The sequence below is a fragment of the Rhinolophus hipposideros genome, assembly GCF_964194185.1.
Source record: "Rhinolophus hipposideros genome assembly, chromosome: 1".
Taxonomy (NCBI): Eukaryota; Metazoa; Chordata; class Mammalia; order Chiroptera; family Rhinolophidae; genus Rhinolophus; species Rhinolophus hipposideros.
In genome coordinates, this window is record NC_138047.1 from 30,738,468 (window position 1) to 30,762,931 (window position 24,464).

Here is a 24,464-nt window from a genome sequence, read left to right on the forward strand (position 1 = left end):
TATAATGTTTTATAAATATATGCTACATGTATCTAGCAATATAAAAATTAGAACTCCAAGTGGTTTCCTTCACAGTGATGTCTCCACCAAACTATAAATTACATTAATTGTATAATTTTTAAAAATATGCAAATATCCCATATATAGTTTACAATAAAAATACACATGTCAAACATGGGCCACTGTGACTAATGGGGAGGATAACATTTATTAAAATACACATGCCATTCAATTATTTAACAAATAAAGAATAAGGACAAAAATACTTCCTTGTCAACTCTCCTTACTGTATCAAGTTACATCATCCCACTTACTCAATGGTCTACGTACTGTCACTGATACTAATAGGTTACTGACATAATAGGGACTTAAAAATAAATTCTGATTATGAAAGACCACAGAGATGAAGTAAATATGATTCTCTCATTACAAAGTTAAGAAATCCTTGTTAAAAGTTACCAGCGACTATTTACTCCAAACTTTTTTCTCTGCAGAGAAGGAAAATTACCACAACCACAGAGATCAATTGAGTAAATAACCAGGAAAGTCAGAACTTGAACCCAGGTCCCCCAATTAGTATTCTTTACAGGGAACCAAAAGAGAAACACATCAGAGGGTAGAAATTAAATTGTTATTTTTACCATTTTAATTTTCAACTACACTCTGAAAGTTTATGGCTACTATCCCCCAGTCAGGTTTCATTAGATAGAACATCAAGGCATGTTAAATTTGTAATGGCTGACAAATAATCATAAAAAAATAAGGCATAGAAGCCTTTGATTTCTTCTTCCGTTAGTGTACATAACTCAGCATCATTTTTGTAAGCAGATAGTTATCAAAGAAAATTTATTAAACATAAGGAACATGAAGAAACCCCTGGAAATGGGCTTTACTAGGTTTTCTTACATACATACATACAAAAGACTGATAGATATGAATAAGCTGCCAGAAAATATCTGCACCATTATTCACAATAAGCAAAAAATAGAAACAACTCAAATGTCCACCAACTGATGAATAGATAAACAAAATTTGGTATATCTATACAATGGAATATTATTTGGCAATAAAAAGGAACAAAGTACTAATAGATGCTACAATATGATAAGCTTTGGTAACATTATGCTAAGCGAAAGAAGCCAATCACAAAGATCATATGTCGTATGACTCCACTTACATGAAACGTCCAGCAGAGGCAAATCCATAGAGACAAAAAGATGCGTGGTTGCCGGGGCTGGATGGAGTAGGGAATGGGGAGTTACTGCTAATGGGGACAGTGTTTCTTACGGAGGTGATGAAAATCCCTAAAATCAGACGGTGGTTAATAGCTGCTCAACTCGAAATATACTAAAAAACACTGACTGGTATACTTTCAAAGGCTGAATTTAAAAGCAGGGGAGGGAATAAAGGCAAGAAATCTCAGAAAATAAGCAGCAGTAGTTTTAAACAATTTTCCAAAACAACAGAAGAGGGAGCTCTAGGGTCATAAAATTGGAAAATTTGAAATCAAGCTTTTTTTTTCTAAACTGTTTATAAAAACCAATTTCACAGAAAAAGGAGCACAAAAAAGGACTGAGGCCAAATCTCACATAAAGTTTTTATAAGAGAAAAGAGAAAAAAATCAGAATACCACTGTTGGAGGAGGTCATCAAGAAGATGTTACCATCAATTGACCCACACGCTGGACCCAGGCATTTGCAGGCCCCTCACCCCCTCTGTCCTTGGAACGCGCATTCTGCTTGCCTTTCCTGCTCTCAGCAGCTGCTCCTAGGATGCAGCCTTGAGACAGAAATGTGGTGTTGAGACTACATGACTGAATCCAGTTACGGCCCCCTGAATACACGCCTGACCCCTCAGTTACGGCCACTCTATAAACTTGTAAGATTCTGGTAGGCAGGTGTAGAGATCTACTTGTCTTACATTCCACCAGAGACCAGCCTCGTAAGTCCCTGCCACCTACCAGTCTGGTGTGGTTTCCCTCTTTCTTTGAGCTCTCCCTGTCTTCTGTCTTCCACATGAGGGGGCCAGTTTCAGATTACATGTGGGAAGCTCAAGAGGTTGCAAACCAACACACTTCTACTAATGGTGGGACCTCGCCAGGAATCATCGCCACCGTGCACACACATTAAAAAGGTGAAAGTTATAATCTAGTATTTCAAATTCTAAAAGCCTTTAAGAAAATGATGCAAGGTAGGAAAGAACATTGTAAATTAGGATGGGAAACACGAAAAAATGAGGTGAAGGAACACAGAAAAGAATCAGAAATCATTTCAAAACAAAGTCTAAGGTAGGAGGAACACAAGAGTCACCACACATAATAGATCTCGCTCTGAGAGAAACAATGAAAATAAACTTTGGTAGAACAAGAATAAAATACGAAAGATGAAAAGGATTAAAGAGAATGCAACAGATATAGAAGACAGGCAAAGAACATCCAAAATGTATACAAGAATGCCCATAAAAAAGAAAAAGCAAGAGAACAACACTGAGCGATTAATTGAAAAGAACTGGTCTGCAATTGAAGAACACTTCTAACTCCATATTGAAAGAACACGTCACATATCTGGGGAAATCAACTCAGGATGACCACCACCAAGACATACATTCTCATAAATTATTGAACTTTAAAAGGAAAAGAAAGCATCTTTTGGACATCCAGATAAAAAGACCAAATGACTGTAACAGAAAGAATTCTTTATTCCCAACAAAAATGGAGTAAAATATTTAAGATACTCAGGGAAAGAAAATGTGAGCCAAAGATTTCATATCTAGCTAATGACTTTCAAATATAAAAACAACAGGCAAGCTGTCATCAACATGTAAAAATTGAGGGAATGGATACTGCTCCCGTGACTTTTTCTTGGGGAATCTACTAGAGAATGAGCTTTAACCAAGAAAAATGCCTAGTGAGACAATAACATACAGACTGATGGTAAGCACAAATATATATATTTAAATGCAGAGCTAAGACTAAAGGAGGCATATAAATGAAAGTATGTAATAATTATTTGACAATGTAAAGACAGTATAACTAAAAAAAGGGAGCAAGTGTATGCAAAAAATTTTATAAACTGTTTTCAGTAATCATATTATATGTTATTATGCTAATGCCACCCCTAGAAGATTTTGTGTATCATGTGGGATAATACAAATTATTAAATGATAGTCTATGTGTTGCTGAGAGATAGGATTCCCAGAGCAGGATAAAGAAGATAAAGATATAAGCTTAAAAAGGTTAAGTAATTACTCTGAAACCCTGAATCTGAATAGGAAGTATCAGCATGAACTCACTAAGACATTTAATCTTAAAAAATACATAGACACAAATAAACCTACACATATATTCTAGCTCTAGTAACTGAAAAGACCTAGAAACAATGACCAGCCCATTTTTTAGCAATGAGGATAGCTAAAACATCAAATTTCAATTCTGAAATACCGTTTGCTACCAAAAGACACCAAGACTTTTTGAGGAAATGACTAAATCCAAGTCTAGGGCAAAAAATGTATAAGATGAGTTTATCTTGTCATGCCAGTTAGCAAGAAGTTATCCAAGACGATGAGGGTTGTGTCAAAAAGACTTGAAAGCCAACTGGAAGCTTCCCCCAAAGTTCGGAAAATATCCAGAATGGATTGAAACACATAAAAAAATGTTTAAATCTGTAAGTTCATAATGACATACTTAAGAAAAATATTGGCCACCTTTGGAGGACGATAGGTTGCCAATGTTTTTATGTTGTAAACTTGTAAATAAAAGGAAAAAACAGGCATTTATTCTGAATTTTCTAATGGAACTGTGCCACTGGATTTCCAAAGAGTAAGGAAAAGTTTCTCTTCACACAGGTATTTTTTTTTTCTTTTTTTACTTTTTATTTTGATCAAATTTCAGACTTGCAAATAAAACTGCAAAAATAATACAAAAAATTTCAAATACCCCTCACCAAGCTTTCCTTTATATTAACATCAAATACCAAAACCAAGAAATTAACATTTGTACAATTCAAATTTTACCAATATTTCCACTAATGTTATTTTTCTACTCCAGGATCTTATCCAGGATCTAACATTATATTTATTTATTAATTCTTCATGGTCTCCTCTATCTTGCAGAATCTCAATTTTTCCTTGTATTTTATGGCCTGAACACTTTTGTAAAAATAAACTTTTTAGTTTAAACAGTTTTAGATTTACAGAGAATTTGCAAAGATAGTACTGAGAGTTCCCATGAACATCATACCCAGTTTCTCTTACTGTTTTCGTATCTTACATTAGTATGGTATATTTGTTACAATTAATGAACCCATACTGATAAATTATTATTAACTAAAGTCCATGCTTTAGTCAGAGTTACTTAGTTTTTACCTCATGTCCTTTTTCCATTCTAGAATCCCATCCAGGATACCATATGACCTTTGTTGTCATGTTTCCTTTGGCTCTTGGCTATAAGTTTCTCAGATTTTCCTTATATTTGATGATTTTTAACAGCAGTCAGGTATTTTGTAGAATATCCCTAATTTGGGATCTGTTTGATAGTTTTCTCATTATTAGACCACGGTTATGTGTTTTTGGCAAGAAGACCATAGCGATAAAGTGCCATTTTCATCACATAATATCAGCGGTACACAACATCCACATGACTTATCCTTGTTGTTGTACTGGGACACCTGGCTAAAGTGGTATTTGTCAGCTTTCTCCACTGTAAAGTTATTTTTTCTCCCATTCGTATTGTGCTTTTTGTAAGGAAGTCATTATTCACAGCCCACGTTTAAAAAGTGAGACGTTATATTCTATCACTGAGAGGGTGGAACATCTACAGAGGATGCCAAAAAAATGTACACACATTTTAAGAAAGGAAAAAACTGTATTAAAATTATGCTGATGGTAAACACTCTGAGCACCTCTTGTACTTGCACAAGTCAAATGTCACACAGGTATTTTGACAAGAAATAGAATGCTAGAATTGGAAGGACCCAATTTTGCAATGCAGTCAGTAGTCCCCTCCCTTATCTGTGGTTCTATTTCTTGAGGTTTCAGTTACCTGTGGTCCTAAAATATTAAATGGAAAATTCCAAAAAAAGACCCCCACTTCCTAAGCTTTAAGTTGCAGGCCGTTCTGGGTGGCGTGAGGAAATCTTGTATTGTCCCGCTCTGTCCCACCCAGGACATGAGTCATCCCTCTGTCCAGTGTCCCTGCCGTACACGCTGCCGCCCAGTAGTGACTTAGTAGTTGTCTCAGTAATCAGATCGGGTATCCGAGGGAGACCACATTCATATAACTTTTATTACAGTATAGTTTTGTTTTATTATGAGTTACTATTGTTAATCTCTTACTGTGCCTAATTTATGTGTAGGAAAAAATAGTGTTTACATAGGGTTTGTTCTATCTGCGGTTTCAGGCATTCACTGTGGGTCTTGGAACTTGTCCCCCACAGGTAAGGGAAGACCATTGGATCAAATAAAGTAAAGATACAGGTATTAAGCATCAATGACTGCTAACATCACAATACAGAGGCAACCCTACCTTATGCATCTTTGCTTGAAGAAGCACCAGCACCTATAAAGTAGTTTTGCCAGAAATAACAAAACTGAATCTAATTAAGCATCTAGATCCAACCACCAGTTTATAGGAAATACGGAGGAACCTGCTAAATGACATCATGGGAAAGACATTAGGTTGGTGCAAAAGTAATTGTGGTTTTTGCAATTTATTAACCTTTTAAACCGCAATTACTTTTGCACCAACCTAAAATCAACAAAACCCAGCTTGTGAGAATATCTATAGGACAAATGATCTGAAGGTTTCTTCGAACAATAAGGGGAAATAAAGAGTTAAGACATTTACTCCTAACTATAAATTAAGAGAAACTTAAAAAGATACATATTAAAGAAACAAAATTACAGTTTTATTGCTTGGATGATAAAAATCATACTGAGAAGGAAGTGACTGCTATAAAAATTCAGAAGAATGATTGACTACCTTTGGGAGAAGGGTTAAGAGTGGACTGTTTGGAAGCAGACAAGTAGAGAGTGTTTGAGGTAGCAAGTTCTAGTCTCTTGATAATGATGGTGGTTAGAAGGAGGTTGCCTTAGAAGAATTCATTAAGCTCTCCCCGTAATACGGTTTTCTGATTTCGTATTATATTTTAAAATAAAGTTTAAAAAGGATTTATGAGTTAGAAATTCTTTTAAATTTATTCATCCTTAAGCTCTTATTAGATAAATAAATGCACAAGAGTCTATGAAAGAATAAGTAAAAAAGTTCTATAATCTCAAGATACGGAGAGGAATACTTTAATAAGGTTAATATATAAGTTGAGAAAAAAACCAGAGAGAATATGAAGAGCTACAATTTTACTATTGTAAAAAAAAAAATGTTTCCTCTAATGGCAGCAGCATTTTGCCTTATCTATAAACTTGGGGGCTAGGGAGGAATGAAAATATAATGACGTTAATTGGAATTTGGTGATCTTTAAAGACCTTATAGCTGTAACTTTAATATTGAAAAATGCAGTTATTATTTAATCATTTAATCAGGAAAGTCCAGGCACAAATTTCAGAGGAAATTTTGATCTAGGACTTTCTCTGTAAATAAAATTGATAAAGGTAGTCAAGATTTAAGAAAAAAAAAGGATCTTGGAAAATCATAAAAGCCTTATCAATCCTAAATGTAAATAAAATCTCAATTACCATTCTACAAATAGCACGAAATAGTCTAACAGGAATTTGTGTGTTTGGAGGGAGCCCCAAGAATAGCCCCCAAGCTCTCTCCCATTCTCCCAATTTTACGTAACAAAGTTATGGGAAGGGGAGCAACTCCTATCATTTTAACTGTATCTAAAAAACATATATGGCACAGGCTGGCTTGGACTACAACTAACAGAAAAGAAAAGGTAAAGAGGGGCTAGAATAGAAAAAAATGAAAGGAAAGGATATATGAGTATATCTTGTTTATAATACACATTCAATAAATACTTGTTAGTTGATAGAAAAAGGAACACAAGATATTTTAAATTTTTGATCCAGGGTAATGACAAAATTCCTATGTTCTCCGTTTTCAGATAATCTAACATCAAACAGATTTTAAACTCATATCAAAGCTTCATATAAATACTGTTTATCTCACCTTGAATATATCAAAATATTGTGAATTAAAGCAGCATTAGATAATTATCATCACTAACTCCTCCTTTGTTGCTGTTTTCCTTCTAAATAAAAGTATGTATTTATATTTTAATTGGTCCTAATCTCTGCATTCACTTTTTCGAACTAGTCTTCATTTTCTCCTCCTGACTTGGTGAGGTCTCTACTCTATTTACTTCCACTTCACCGAGCTCCCAGCAACTGGGAATGAATAGTATCTCTTTGTCAAGGCAGTTTAAGCAGTCACTTTCTATGAATCCCTAAAAACACAACGGATTCTTTTCCTCAAAGAGAAGGACAGGCTGAAGAAATACAAAAATTCCTTGCAAGAAGAAAATACAAAAAGGAATGTGTCTAGCCTTTCATGAGTTAGTGACATGATTGTGTTCATTTGACAAACGTCCATGGTGTGTCTCTTTGTGCCAGGCAACAGTTCTTACTTCCCTTCCCATCTCCTAACTCCAGTTACTACTAAATGCAACTAAAATCAAAGTGACTGTATTTCCAGTTGTTAAGGGAACCATCTTCTTCCTCTTCCCATAATCCTGTGAGCCCTTCAAGTAAGTACATCAGCTTTCTAGAAAGTGTTCTAGACTCATTCTCAGAATGGGACGATTTATGTGACAATTTACTATCTAGTCCATATTTCCCTACTGGACATGGTTAATGTGCCAAAGGTACCTGTAAACACGCGGCATCTGAATCCTGTCTGCCTGACATCCCTACAAGAGCAGAGAGTTCCCCAGTCCAATGCAGACCCCTCCCTCTCTCTCCCAGTCTAGCAATGAGGGGGAAATAAGAAAATCCATTTTGGCTGTGGATCCAAGAGGTATTCTCCATTCAGCTTTACCAGTAATTAAGCTAAGATTTTAAATCTTATGGTACACCTGTGTCCATTTGTTCGACTGGTTCGGAATTTGCAGTGTAAAAGGATAATCCCCAAGCCGCAATACCAACCAGAAAGTATGACTCTGGATTAAATTAAATGAGATTGAACAAAATGAAACAAAACAGAACTGCAACACCAAACACACACACATACAAACTTTTCTTTCTTTACTAAGTCGACTAGACAGTTATAGTATCAGGAATTATGAGACTGGGTCTCTAATTTTATAATTTCTTTAAATTATACTTAACCCATCAAATAATTGCTAAAACATTTGCATCAATGAACTCGCTAAAATATCTATTTTAGTACTTTTGTAACCATATTAATAAAATCTTTTTTTCAACAAAGCAAATCTCAAAGCCTCCTCTTTCCAAAAATGTCCTTTAGTGCTTTATCCTCCTTATATATCTTTGCTATTTATTGAGTTCTGAAGCTATTAGGAAACTGTATGTCCTGGATAGAAGTATTTTCCCTTATTACCTATATTTGTTCTGTCTTGTTTCCTCTGAGGGTTCTATTTATTCTTATTACTGCTGGTCTAGCCAATCCCACGGTATTTCCCCCAATTCTACTTCTTTTTAGCTACTCATTCATCCAATCTTTGGAATCAACATATTAGCTTTCGTGTCCAATCTTCATATAATTCTTCAACTTCGTTTTTACAAAAGCTACCACTCCATAAATATTCCAAACATTATTAGGTAACCACAATGACTTGCGATTTAACATCAATCGACTTCTAACGTGAAAGCATTCCCATTTCATCCTACAGAAGTAAATCCAAAAATCAGTCAGAAAAAAAAAAGCATTACATACAGAATGTCTGGCATTTGGTTCATTTTGAAGCATTTATTAGTTCATCTAACATTAAGTTAAACAATGACCTTCAGTTTTAGGTTGGTAAGAAAAATGATAAATTCCCTATATATCATTTATTCCTTTTGGAATAGCATCCCAATACATACCTCTATAAAAAATGAGTTTCTTCTGGATTTATCCAAGTAACAGAGGATGAATCAATATTATTTTATTTTTTAAAGAAAGACCTGCAGACATCACTGACTCAGTATGCCAAAAGGTGTAAGATTTAATTAATCTGACCATTTGCTGAAACTTAGAAACTTAAAACTTAGTAAGAGGCTGTAGTTACCTCTTTTTGTAGATGAAGTTTGAAGCAACTGTTTGGTTTTGAGGGAAGTACGAGGCAAATTTTTCAGCCTTTGCGAAGCTGTTGAAAAATAAGGAACTGTAATATTTGCCTGGAAGGACAAGATAAAGGCTATAGCTTCTGTAAACTTGAATATTTTAACACAAACTTGAAAATTTATCAAGGAACAGAAACCATAAGCCAAAAATATGTTAGAATCCTAGAAGCAAAGGAATTTTAAAGTGATGCTTAGTGCATTAAGTTGGAAAGGAAAGGAAATGAAAAATCTTAGTACAAAGTGCATACTTTCAGAAATCGTTTCTTATAGATGAGAGAAATCTACATCATGTAAAGTGATCAAAATACAAAGAGAAAACAAACCACCAGCAAACATGCTACGGGATGCAAAGAATATAAAGCTAATTAAGTAAAAGTGATGAACACAAGCACACAGTATAGAAGGAAATAAATGTAGTACTTGTTCAACGCAAAAAAGCAGACTTTGGCAAAGCAGTAACTGTTAGATGAATCTCCCTAACATGAGATAGTAATCCCCATACTCAAAAAGAAGAAGAAAACTCAGAACCAGGCAGGTCCTCAAGTGAGTCACAATCTAGTGCCTTTCATATGTTCAACGTCATTCCTGTTGTAGAATACAACTCATCTGTGCTTCAGATTTTGGGTAGCAACACGTCTGGGCTGTGCACATGTATATGCAAATGTGGTAGGCAGGGATGCGCGTGTGGGTTGAGGGGTTTGGAGGTGTCAGAGCATCTGCTTTTTAAAGGGATCAGTCAGTCAGGAGTTCTAAGCTTTCTCCAAAATTCCTAATCTATTCATTGCAATGAAATTCTCAAAACTGGCCAGCAGGCAGCAGCCAGAGCCATCCACACTTAAAGCTCACTATGGTTGCAGGGAGCTTATGAGTCCTTCCTTCACCTACCAGTGCAGTCACCTATTTAAGTGGCTCTAAAATTTCACTATAACAATTTGAAAGTCAAACTTCATATACCTCTAAGATACATATGCCCCTCCCTCACCTCACCCCCCAAAAGAGATCGCACAACCATAAATCTGGCCAGAATGTAAACAATCATTGGGTCGATAAAGGGATACTTGATACAACATCAAAGAGAATTAAGAATTTCATTTTCACTCTATTGCTTAACCCCATCCATCAACACTCTGATAGTAAACATTTTTAAAAAGTAACAAATGTGTTTGATTTTAAATTTTACAGCACTCCACATATTACTGTAGCTAAATAATATTTTATGCCAACTTAATTAACTACTTCCAGGCAGACTAATAAGAAATTCTCAAAACCTTTAAAAAAAAAATTCAATTTTATAAAGGATTATCATGTCTATCCCACAGAAATACAGGAGGCTATCATCCTTGAATATTTGTCATTTACTTATTAATACATACTTTCAACCATTCATATTTTCATTCATTCACTCATCCATTCATTCCTGCTTTCTTTCATTCCTTCAAATAGTTGGTTACTTACTTTATCCCTGGTAGTATTTTAGGTACAATGGATTCAGTAACTAAATAGAGACAAAGTTGGTACTTTCACAGAGCTAACATTCTAGGAAAGGGGAAACAGACAATAAACAAAGTAAAATATATGGCCGCTAGATGATAGCTGTTACAGAGAAAATTAAGTAGGAAAGGGGGACAGGAAGTAGGAGATTTAAGTTGCAATTATAAACAGGGTGATCAGGAAAGATTTCCCTAAGGTGACATTTGTGCAAGATCTAAAGGAAGAGAAAAAGTTAGCCATATAGATATCTGGGGAAAGCATTCGAGACAGAAGGAAAAGCAATGGTAAAGGACCTGAGCCAGGAATGTGCCTATTATGTTGACAGAATGGGAATTGGGTCACGGTGATTGCAGTGGAGTAAATGAGGACAAAGGTGACCAACTATACGTATTCTGGCAACCCACCCCATCTATTAACCATTACATTGTTCAAATGAGGCCTTAATATTAATTATCATTTTTAATCAACTGTTTTGGAAAGGTCCTATTTAAAATTAATAGCTATGATGACTCCAACACATCTTATTATCCCTCAAGTTTCATGGCTGATGTCACAATGGCATCTGTACACAACTGAAAACAGTTTATAGTAATGCAAAGAATCAAACTGCAGACAGAACCAGGCAGTATACTTTAAATTTGCCTGATACAGACAAAATGAAATGAATAATTTTCATAGGATACCACACAGTCACATGTTATCCAAATAAGAACAAAAAACTCAAGTTTATCTGAATTACAGTCTTAATTTGATCAATTTTCTAAACACAAAATCATTTTTTAAGTGACAAAGTATAACAGTTAAACCGAAAGTCTTCACATCTTTCCAAAATTCAGTTAGCTGTCTTAAAATATTTATGGTTTCCCTAGTTTCTCTTTTAATATTCATATAATTCCAAATTAGAAGACCCCACTGTGAGAAGCAAAGATGGTACAGTGAAAATATTCTCTCACGCTACCATTATGTAGGCTAATGTCTTCCTCTATGAACAACATCCAAAAACCTCTGTGTTTCTGTTCAACATATACTACCGTGTTCCAAGACATTCTAGCTCAAAGTTTTCTTAGTCTAAAGTTCATTTACTCCCCCCTGTAGTTCTAGAGACCTATCCATCCCTTCCTTTATAGGCCATTGTCTCCTAAATACATAACTCAGACCTTTGTCACCCTAGTTTTGGACTAGAACTGTATCTTTTTGGGTCTTCCTACATCCAATCCACTCATTTCATTCAAGTACATCAAGAGAGAGGTTGTGCACGTGCTGCCCTAACTCCTTCCCCCCACCTCCAAGTGCAGGCAATAAATGAGTATATTGTCTGTAGGGAAATTCAGAAACAAAAATAAAACCAGAGTGTTCTGTTTTTGTTTTGTTTTTTTAATCATCATGTCCCAGCAATAATAATCAATGTCAGTGATAAAATGTACCTCCCTAAAGAAAACAGTTTGTAGGCCTAAAATATAAACAATTGCTGCAGGTACTGTTGAGTTTTAACAACAGAAACGTAAGCTTTAAATGAGCACATTTTAATATGCATCCTTGAATAAACAATGCATTTCATGCGAAAGGTAATTAGGAGAACTCCCAATTAGAGTCTCTCCTGACAGAGAGTTAAATTCCTAGCAATGTGAAACCACTCCGGCAGAGTATCTGCCTCCAACCCCTGTGGTGCAAGGCACATTCCTATATTTAAACAGATTAGAAATAAACTGATGGTACAGTGATTATAAAATCAATGAAAACAGAATGTGAATTACTTCAATTCTGTCATCGTATGTAACTTGGAGAACATAGTTAAAGTATTTCAACTGTGAAGACATTTAAAAATCATTAGACTTGATCCCCAAAGGAATGAAAACATAGCAATTTCTGGAATTTACTGTAAACTGGGATTTTATGAATCTGCCAAACTTATACTTATGTTGAAGATTTTCCCCATTTCTATAGTAATGGCTTCGTGAAAACAAAACAAAACCAAAACCTTTCAGAATTAAAAATTGAAGACAGTTCTTCAACCAGTATGACTGAAGATAAGCTGATAAATCTGTCCATAGTGTGTACTGAGCCTGCATATACAAAGATCGATGCTGAAAAAATTATTGACAAATTTTAGAAGCTAAAGCCATAATAGTCATTATGGTGATAGACCGATATGTAAAAATATTTTTTCCCTTAAAAACTGACTAATGTAATCTAAAAATATTATCCCATTATCTTTTTTGGGGTACTGTATGTTGGTTTTATTATTTATTTTTTTATTGATACAGTTATAAAATAGAAAGTTCAATAAAAGAATGTTTTCATGGTTCATGGTTTACCTTTTTTCCTAGCCATTACCACATCTCATCACCACCCCGCCACCCACCCACTGCCTTTGTTCAGGTCATTTCTTGCCAGACTATGCAGCCGTCTCCTAAGTGGTTTCTAGTCTCTCCTCAACTTTAATCCATTCTCTCCATCACTACCACATTGAATTTTCTACATACCCTTGACTAAAAGCCTACTGTGTGTGGTACCTTCCCCGTGCTCACAGGATGAAATCCAAACTTCTTAATATGAAATTTAGAAACTCCTGCAATCTGTCCCCTACCTGCATCTCTCATCCTACATGTCTACACCCATTAACCACCTTCACCCTACACTTTGTATAGTCATACAAACTATAACCAGGGTGCCACTCTTAAGACTTCATTACTGATCTTACTGTTGGGAAAACTGTATCTCCTTTTTTCATGTGGCAAATCATAAGCTCCTCCCGAGCTGGCTGAAATGTCTTTCAATATCTTTCCTGAAAAAGTTCTTCACATTGTGGACTTCAAATGCCTCTCTGTTCCCACAAAGGTTCCTGCCCATTAGTCACTGCTACTGAAGGGCTCTGCTGTCTCATTCACATTTATATGCTGAGTGCTTGGAACAAAACATACACCCAAAATAAATACCTGTTGAATAATTAAGAAACACATGAGTGACTGGCAACTGGATTAAATTCAGAGATCTAAATGAAGCATTAAAAATCCTCCACAGTTGAGTTCTAATCCAGTGACTCTTAAACTTGAAAATGCCCCAGAATCAGCTGAGAGACACTTCTAAAATATAGAGATTTTGGTCCCCGTCCCAGATGTAGTCAATCAAAAATTCCAGAAGCAAGGTCCAGAAAAACTACACTTAAAAAATCTCTTCATGATTAGATAACTGACCCAGCATCACTGCACTATTTGTTTAAACAGAAGTTTTACAAATATTTTGTGCATTCTTTTATTAACCCATTACACAGATTTATCAGGACTTATTTCAATTTATGTTTTATAATTATATACAATTCAAGTATAACCTTTTAGTGTTTTGGTTCCAAGTGCAATCTGGATGAGAATTTCCTCCCCTTGGGCCTCAGTGCAGTCTGGCTCTGTGTAAAGCCGACAAGTGCCCGTGGACATTCCCTCTTCAATGAGAGGTCCAGAGAAGAATACTGATCCTATATACCTTTTTTCTGGGAGTATACTCTGTATCATACATGTGGACAAAAAAGCGGCCGCATACTAAACCTGACAAGCTCAGGGGAGGCCTGCACGAGGGCCTAAAAGCAGGTTATGGCAGGTAGTCATATCCTAGGCCTGCAGCTTCCTTGACAAAAGTCATTTTTAACCTTAAGTGAGCTTGTCTACATCTTCAATCTAAGATAACATACCCTTGGAATGTCAGAGTAATCACTTCCCACCCACAGCCCTCAGGGCGCACCCACCACACCACAGCACAGACCACAGAACCGCTCATTATTACCTTGTTCCCAGAATACCATCTCTACCTGCTGTAACTGTTAATTGTTAACTATCCTGTACCCACCAATGGAAAAGAAGTATGTGTTTCTCCGTTGTACTTTCTATCCAGTCCCAGAGATTTCCCTGCTTTGCTTTCTCAAATCATGCTCCCACGGGGTTATCTAAGAACATTTTCCAAGATGCCTACACAGTTTGTTCAGCATGATGTAATCCAAATGATGACTGAGAGGAAATCAAGAGACTCAGGGAGGAGGGAGTAATGTGGCTTGGTTTTGCCACTTTTCTAGTTATATGATGTTGTGCATATAATTTATATGGATCTCTGCTCTCTCTCCATAAAAATAAGAAATGGTTTGTTGTGAGGTTCAAATAAGATAATACGTGGGAAAGTAAACATTTTAAAATACTAACCAAAGTTTTTTAAATCAGCGGATTGTCTTGGGTTTTTCTCCCTTCTTTTTCATTATTTCTGAATAAATAATTCCTATATCCTTTTTGAAAACTAAACTTTCTACTAAACCTGTGCTCTAGTCGTCTTAGAAAGCATGGCACTAGTCTTTTGCAAAACTATGTCCATGACAAACATTCCTTCCTTTAACTGGAGAAACTGAGAAAATGACATGTATCTATGACCTCTGCAATGCTCTGGTTTTCTTAAACTTTTTAAGTTACTCACATTTTCCAAATATAAAAGTAAAAAATTGGTAATACTATAAAACTGAAAATATATTAGAACTTTAATAATACTCATATTTGAATGCCAGCATCCACAATAATGCAGCCACAGCAAATAAGCATATAAAAATAGTGATTGGCATAGTTATAAGGCAAAAGAAATGGTCCCTTAGGTGAAAATAACAGCAACCTTGCAAAGTTAGGTTCATGCAGACCAGCAAGTAAGAACCAAAGCTTTACCACTTAAGAGCTGGAAAAATAAATACTTAAAAGAAAACAGAACGCAACATCTATTATGCTAACTGGTTTATACAAAAAATGAAAGATACTAATTCATGTATAAAGTATATAAAACTTGCTATTTGTACATAATTATATATCAAAACTAAAAGGCTATTATGAAAACAGTATATAATATACACATTAATTAAAAGAACACACATATACACTTATGTATCAAAAGTATATGTAAAATTTTAAGATATATAGGTAACATTATAGTTTGCTTCACGATGTATTAACTTTAAACAAGAAGATTTATTTTTATAAAATAAACTGTAAATTTTAAATTTGCTAATATTCTGATTTACTGCTTTACAAATAATGTTTGTGAATAGTGGGATTGTACACTAAAATATTTGTGCCATTACAATTATAAATAAGCTTCACTATAGCTACAAATATAAAAATAAACAAGTATACGCAATTTTAAATAAAGTATGGTACCCTACTTTCTCTTCTGCCTTTACATTATTCAAATATTGAAATAAACCATTATGAAACTGTATACTTATTTTCCACTTAAAAGTAAATTAGTGATTACAATCTAATTATGTGTCGTTCTATATTTTCCTTAATTATCAACTTCTGGGGGGAAAAAAGGAAAAATAATTCACGTACAGAAAACAATTGTAGGGCATCAGCAGGTGATTATACCATGTATGCGTACATATGAGTATCCCAATGACACTCTTAATTACACAGTTCACAAGACCTAGAATACTAAGTTTAAATTTTAATTTGGTACAAAACATGTTTTTGCATATATCCAGCTGAATAAACAAGGTACACAAATCTCTATGTAACAATTTTCCATAGTGCCTTACATTTTAGAGTTTATCTTAGAAAAAACCAGAAACAATATTTCTGGATAATGTTTCTGTCTTCGATCTAAATTAGGATGTGACACCTCTCTGGGTGGACTCGGGCTGGTGAGTAGGATCAACATGGGTTTGAATCCTAACTTGCCACTTATAAACTCTATGAGCATAGATAAGTTAATTTAACCATTAAAAGCTTCAATTTACTAATTTATAAAATGTGTTGCTAACTGTACCTACTTCATAGAATTATTCTGAGGATTAAAGAGGATTATGCATGTATAATACAGTACAAGAGTTTCTGTAATATAAATATCATATGCAATTGGTAAGTAAGGAAATTTATCAATAACATCACAAAAGTCATTTTGGTTCAAATGTGTGTTTTCCTGGCCTGTTGATTTTTGAGCTGCCTACTACGTGACAGCAGCTTAACACAAAGTACACAAAGTCAGCTAAACACAACAGAACCAAGGAAGAGTGCAAGGGAGTTAAAAAAGAATCGAATGCTTCCAAAGTTGTATTACTCAATAAACAAGCTATAAATGAACAATCGATAACCTCATGTTTGTACCTTCTTCCTCACAGCTTTGGGAAATGAAGGAACACATCACAGCTGCCACTTAAACCACTGATGGTAACGTGCTACAAAGGAACCGAGTGCGCCAGACTGGCTACAGGACTGATGAGAGGTGTGGGACACAAGGTATGTAGACTGAGCATTTCTAAGGGCATAGAAATAACTGTGATAGTTTGCTTAAAACGGGCTTGACTACATGCTTATGTGTATATATATATATAGATATATATATACATATCTATATATCTATATATATACATATCTATATATATCTCCTAGTTAATAAGCAATACTTTTTGAAAAGTGTTTCACTCGTTTGTGATCAGCTGGCTCAGTAAAGCATACAGTGCCCACCTTACTCCCACGTCACTTCTCGGCTCCGTTTGACCACTCTTTCTTAGAAGTTCTTTCTGCATGATTCTCTTTGATCTTTGTTTATGTGGCACATGTCTCCTTAATTCAACAGTCTCAACCCTTCTTTTCCATCAAGTTACCCTCAACTTTAAAAAAAAAAATGAAGTTCTATATTTGCTGGAGTATTTATTTATGAAGAATTTAACATGCCTTTAATTGTACTAGTATTTTCATAGGATTATTATTGTTTGTATTAATGCTCTAGTAGAAAAGCTGCTTGGGTTTTAAGTTGTCTGTCCCAGGAATCCTGTCATTTTTAAAGTACAGTATTGCAGAAGTGAGGTTTTTAAGGAATATATATTTACAGACTAAATAGCTAGACTTTGCATATTTTAAAATTCTGGAGACTAGAATTCATACAAACAAAAGCGCTGATACAATTGGTTATCTTACAGGGACAACTTTTAAATTTTAATATAGCTATAATTATAGAAACTAATAATTGCTACATTTTACTATATAGTTTAATAGAGCTATTCAGCACCAAATTAATACCTTTAATTTTCATTTTCCTTTGAATAACTGATACATGAAAGATACTTACTGGCTGAAGCCTGAGGTTGCATGCGAGGTATTCCTCCATTTGGCACTTGAAAATTTGAGTCACTTCTGCTGCTTTTCACTGAGTCAACTTGTGTATTAGATGTTCGGGACAAATTTGGAAGACTGCGTCTTAGTTTTTCTATGACAAAATAATTTTAATAAAAAAAAAAAAATCAAACCATTTTTTCTAGATAAAGAAAGAATTAAAATAGTAATTAGCATTCAAAAATCAAATTCTTTATCTAAGCATTCTACATGCTTTAGAAGGGCTAAAAGTACTCATCTTATAAAAATAAAAAACTCAACCCAGATTCAATAAATAAGTAGAGTAAGAGAACCTTTAAAAAGAGCCATAAATTTATTCAATTTAAAATCTATATCCAGGTTACCTCATGAATAGAACAAAGCAAAACTGACATAATCAAGTAAAATTAAATTCACTTTCTCTATTTTTGTATGGATTCACTATTAATAAAATAGTAAACTAAATTCTTGATGTATTTATCTGAAGTACAAAACCTTGGTAAAACTGTTACTTTCATAGTGAAACATGAAGGGCAATTTTTTCCGGAAACATTCCAATTACCTTCATTTTTAACATTGCTTGTCTGTAAATCTGTGGGATGGCCTTGAAGTGAAAGGCGAGGTTGCTGTAAGCGGCTAATCATAGGCTGCGGGGACACTCTACTATATTCTATTCCCCGAGCAGGAGACCGTGACCGAGGTGAGTTTCTGGGTGACTGCTTAGGTGATGGTCGAGGTGAATTGCGTGGTGATGGTGAAAACCTGTTAACAGCAGGGTATACTGCATGATGCATACTGTCATCTTCATCATCTAAACTTTGTGCATCAAGTTCCTGATCACTAAAAGTACCCCGTCTTGTAGAATTGCAAGATGAACCAGAACTGCGCCGAGATGTGGTGGCTGCATATTCTTGCCGGAGACCTGACGATAATGAATGTGTTATTTTATTTCTTTAGTTATATTTTTAAACATTCAAATATTTTAAGGTTTAAAAGCAAAAAAAATTGTCATTGAGAAATTCAAATAGGGTGTAAAAGTGTGAAGGATAACTCTCCCCTTGAATCATCTCAGACATCCTCCCATATAAAGAAGGATATATAAACCACATCTAAAAAGTTATTTTTCAATTGAAATTTTATAAACCTTTGCCCAATTTCAACATTTCTTCTTGAATCTGAAATCTATACTACAAGTATAACCATATTTAGAAATATTTCTACTCCTAAAGATAGTAATCCAACTTTGAGATTAACATTAAAGGAATATTGAGAGAAAATAATTAGTGTCCAACCAGTAAAAAGAATACAAAGTGAGTAAATAAACTCCCTGGATACTAAATCGTTGAGTTAATCTTATTCAAGATGATGAAGGAAACTCCTATGCCACTCTCAGGAATTCAATACTTGGGAATAAATGGTATTTCAACTGCTTCATAACCCAAGAGACTTCAATAAAACAACCTTAAATTCTTAACCATCAAGCAAGAATTTTCAAAGGATTCCCCTGTGTATCTTGGTACCTCTGGAAACACCCAAGCAACTTTAGAAGCCCTTCAAATAGTATAAAAACTTCTAAAATAAAAAGAATTGTTGATACATATTGAGAAAAAAATTACAATTCAAAAAAGCATAGAATTTAGATAATATTTTGAGCAAGTCCTGCTAACAATTGGCAGTCTAGTCTAAAAATTCTATTATAGAGTAGTAGTCAATCTTTTAAGTTATATATTCATACAGTAGTCCCCTTTTATCCACGGTTTCAATTATCCAGTCAACCACAGTCTGAAAATATTAAATGGAAAATTCCAGAAATAATTCATAAATTTTAAATTGTACACTGTTCTGAGTAGCGTGATGAAATCTCACGCTGTCCCACTCCAGTCCCTCCTGAGACATGAATCACTCCTTTGTCCAGCATATACACTGTTATACAGTATAATATGATATTTTGAGAAACAGACAACATTCATATAACTTTCATTAGAGTACATTGCTATAATTGTCCTATTTTATTCACAGTTATTGTTAATCTCTTCTGTGTTTAATTTATAAATTAAACTTTACCCTAGGTATGTATGCATGATAAAACACATTATATAACGGCTTTCAGGCATCCACTGGGGTCTTTGAAAATATCCCCATGGAAAGGGGGACTACTGTACAAAAAAGTTCTATCAATATGGTTCTTCAAAGTAGTGAATGAGAATCACACCATGGTACCTATAAAACTAGATTCCTGGGGCCCATATGCCCTGCAGTCAGGTTTGGAACCCCTATAGTAACTGACAAATTACTTAGTGTCTTGTTATCGCAAATATGGCACTGAAGTTACCTAATGAAAGACAACAGACCAGTGAAAAGAACACTGTTTTAGAAAGGAAAAGCCCAGATCCTGCTGGAGGCTCTCCACTAACATGGGGAACCTAAGGAAGTCACAATCATTACGGGATTGTATGTTTCTCATCCTAAAAATGAGGGGGCTTATTAATCAGGTTAACAGTCCAAATCTGTAATTCTATGTTTCTGTTACCAAAAAACTGGAGAAACAACGTTGTAAAAAGGAAAATCATTCTCTTAAAAAACACACACACACAAAAATGGCCTTTTCAAGGAGGTATCACACTTTTTTAGCATCTTTTTTTATTCATCAGGAAAATAAATATTTGTGTATGTAGATGGCTTAAAAAATTATTACAGTAAGACTAAAATTTCTTTCTTCTCTTTTCTTTTTTTGTTACCAAAGCACAGTATGAAAGCTACAACAAATGGTTGTATTTGTAACAAAATACCAGAGTCTAAAAAGTTAGGGTTCAAAAAAGAAATTAGTGAGTTTATTCTAAGTTACAGTTAGGCAGCATTCTTTGTTCTTCCACATCCATGACAATAACTAGCCCCGCACTAGTTGACAATACCAGTCTGAGTGTAGTGTTATATGAAATTACAGAAGAAGAGAGTACCATGTTACTAGTTTCTAAGGCTAAAGATAAATAAAGCAAGCAAGCACCAACTCTTCCTATCTTTCTAAGGGAAGTTGTGTAAAAATGGGAAATGAATCAGCAGAGTAAGAAGCATTTTGCAGTTTCCTAATAAGTGTTATAGCTTGATAAAACTTCCTATACATTTACATTAAGAAAAAGGGTCTAAAACAAAGTTTTTGAACTAAATTATAGCAATGCTCCATTACCTTCAGCCAACTGTCACTTTGAAATGTGTGTTTCAAGGATCTTTTTATTGTAAAGGTTAGAGGGACCACTTTAGAGAAATTACTTCACAGTTAAGCTCATGACATCTACAATAAAATGTGCAGGCAAGAATGATACATTCAGGTAAGAGCCAGGGACGCTTGAAATAGTATGAAAAAGTGTGTGCACATATACATTCTGGGGATGACAGGGAACATCATTTTTATGGGATTTTCAAACGTGTCTGTGACCTAAAAAGTTGCAAGGGCCACTTTGCAAAGCAATACTGCATGCTTCACTTAAAGTCAATTCCAATTTTCTCAAAAATGTCTTTTTTATATTCTATACCATACATTCTAAGGGAGGTGATATTTGCCCCGAAGGGGGTAAAAACTGGTTCGTGGGGTGTGAAAAAAACTTAAGATATCACAATAGTTTGTGGACCTCATTGTACATAGAGACTTAGAGTATATCTGTGGTATTAAAATTTCATGGAGGCAAAAAGGAAAAAAATATCTAAAAAGGTTCCTTAGGGAGGCAATAATGAAAAAAAGGTGAAGAAACACTGGTCTACACTAAGAAAACACAGAGTACTAGAGTAATCATTATACTAGTGAGTTCCAGTGCAGAGTCACACGCAGGGTATGGTGCAGTCATAGAAGCAGAGCGAAACCTGCCTGCCTTTCTGGCACAGCAAACTACTCTACATAAAATGAACTCCAAAACCCAGTTAACAAAAAAGCCCGTATATTCAATAAGCCTCTAAAATTGCAACATTTCTATTCTCACTACATTACTATTCCACACCACTTTAAGACATATTTAATACCCATGACAAAACTGTGTAGTATGAAAGACCTCAACTTTAACAATTAAAATACTTACTTTCTTCCTGCATCCGAGCTAGAATCTGTACATCGGTTACATCGTTTAGCTTATAATTGGATCCAATTGAATCTTCATCTAATTCTGAAGCACTTAACTCACTGTCTATAGAGGATTGAGGACTGAGTGGAGGATTTCTGTCTGATGAGTTTTTCAAATTACCTTAATAAAGAAAAAGATTCAAACTATGGTGAAACAAAAATTGAGTCAACATCTATTGCAATTAACTTGATATATCTTTTGATTCAGTTCATTATTACCCTGCCTTTTCTATTTGTAAAATTTCCAAATACTGAAATTAAAAGTCGACCTTATTAAAAATAAAGAGGGCTATAGACTCCTTCACATATTATGGCATAAACACAAAACAGTTTCATTTAACTACAACTTATGAAACAGTGAGGCTTTCAACAGAGTTCCTGGCAAGTAGTTAGGGTTCAATAATACATAGTTTCACAAGATAGCTAATTAAAACGCTCTATAAATAGATACATTTATGATGTAGTGTTTTCTCCTCCCAAATTCAGTCATTAGCAAACACTATCATCTTTTCCCCTGAATAAAAGCATCTATTTTTTCTAAATCAGAAAACTATAATTTGAGGAAAATCAAGATTCCTTAGAAACTTATAAACAAACCAAAAAAAGAACACTAGCTCATTTCTCCTACATTATGCCATGTTTACAAAATTCCTTTGCAAAACTATGATCCAAGGAGTTCTCTGAAATTTAGTAGTGAAGTACAAAGATGGGATGAAGAAAACGACTAGACACAAAAGGTATTTTATAGCTCTAATCCAAAAGGGGAATAGAAAACAGGTCAGGGGAATAAAGGAAATGTACAGAGAGTGCCAAAAAAAAAAGAGTATAAACATTTTAAGAAAGGAAAAAATTGCATTAAAATTGTAACACTCAATATATGTTGATAACAAAAGATAAATACAAGTCATGTGTATACGTCTTTTTGGCACCCCCGGTATATCCAAAAGAGCCTAACTTGTTTCTAATAAAATGCTTTCATCAGATCATCATCACCTTCTAGTGGAGAATAATGAAACCCCAACACTGTTACTACTATTTCTAATATGATTTATTTGAAACGCTTGTTTTCCAGAATTCTTTACTGTAAGAATCAGCTCCAACATGAAAGGCACATAAAAGCAAGAATACAAAAAAGTTAATGTTTACATTATCAAGAAGAGTGCAGTGCACACGATAGGAAAAGTACTACAAAGTCAAGCTCAACCGGTGCCTGAATAAAATCCGTTAAACAAATACAGCAGTTAAACTTTTCAGTATGTCAGTCACGGGTGAAATAAGTACGTATAGCAAGTAACAACCTATGTACAGAGCAAAGAGCAGGGTCAATAAACTCATTAGACTAGGGAGCACTCAGGTAAAAAATGTGAGCTGGTTAACAATAATTTTTAAGGAACATATAATAATTAGCAATGACAACAGCAGCAGTGAGAGTAACTGAATGAGTGATTCATAAAGAACAGTAAGCTACAGAGTAACACCACAGTCACAGAACCGCAGCAGAACATTCTTTCCCCAGTTTACAGCCATCTGTCCCTCCCATGTCATTTAGGGCTCTAAACACTCGTTCAGCCCTTTACATATAACCTTATATTATGTGTTAAGTGCAATTATCAAAGCTTATTAAAATTCTATAAAAAAAAAGTTTTTTAACTCTGTAGCTTTTACAACCCAAGCAAACTATTCAATAAGCATCTATTGGTTAAAATAATCAAGCTTGGGACACTATTTAATGAAGCCAGATTAAAAAACTTTAAAGTACACGCTAAAGAAAACTTCATGGATGTAAACTGGCTTATCTGAATCCCTGGTACCTAGTATATAGGGCCTGGTGCCAACTAGCTCCTCAATGATATTTCCTCTAACCAGTTAAAAGTTTCATAAATGAAAGAACTTGAACTACTGATGAATATGGTATTTTCTGAGGTAGGCCAGTAAGTTAAAAACCATTCTTTAATCACTCCATTTCATTTTTTCCTTACCTGAATTTCCAGGAAGTATTAGCTGTTTGACTATAGGAGGTCGTACGGGGGTTGAGGACGGAGAATTGAAACCACTGCTGTATGGGCTACTTGTATTTGGACTGTAAGGACTTGTGTAACTCATGGAGTTGAAAGGATTATTATACAAATTCTGCCTCTTTAGAGCTGCATAAATGAGAAGGGGGAAATCAAATTTAATAACTGGAAAACAATTAACATTTTATTACAAAAGTTTTCCTATTAGGAAATTCATTAAGTCATTATTTATCTTAAGTTCAATACAGAAACATTCTTACAGTAGTGGGAGAAAAACATCCTATTAATAATCCCAACAAAATATTCTCATTATTTTAAATTATGCTATGCAAGTAAAACAGTAGACACACCAAACAGCAAAAATAATATCATAGGAAGAATATCTCAACAAATTATTAGCCATTAAATTAATTTACTTCTATCTTATTAAAAAGTTTATTACAACTGTATCAATCCCGAATGGTCTTTAAAAATAAAATAAATCTAAAAGCATATTTGTATTTT

At 34.5% G+C, this 24,464-nt stretch overlaps 1 protein-coding gene across 1 annotated transcript in view; it reads right to left on the reverse strand.

Moving 5' to 3' along the window:
• The window catches only part of SLAIN2 (SLAIN motif family member 2), a 74,607-nt gene that overhangs the window by 13,763 nt on the left and 36,380 nt on the right, over positions 1-24,464 (reverse strand). Inside the window, exons 3-7 of the mRNA XM_081053952.1 lie at positions 23,925-24,089; positions 21,905-22,066; positions 18,400-18,759; positions 17,815-17,952; positions 9,183-9,260 (exon numbers count right to left, since the gene is read on the reverse strand). Of these exons, the coding sequence (XP_080910078.1) occupies positions 9,183-9,260; positions 17,815-17,952; positions 18,400-18,759; positions 21,905-22,066; positions 23,925-24,089 (903 nt within the window). The remainder of the gene's footprint in view (positions 1-9,182; positions 9,261-17,814; positions 17,953-18,399; positions 18,760-21,904; positions 22,067-23,924; positions 24,090-24,464) is intronic.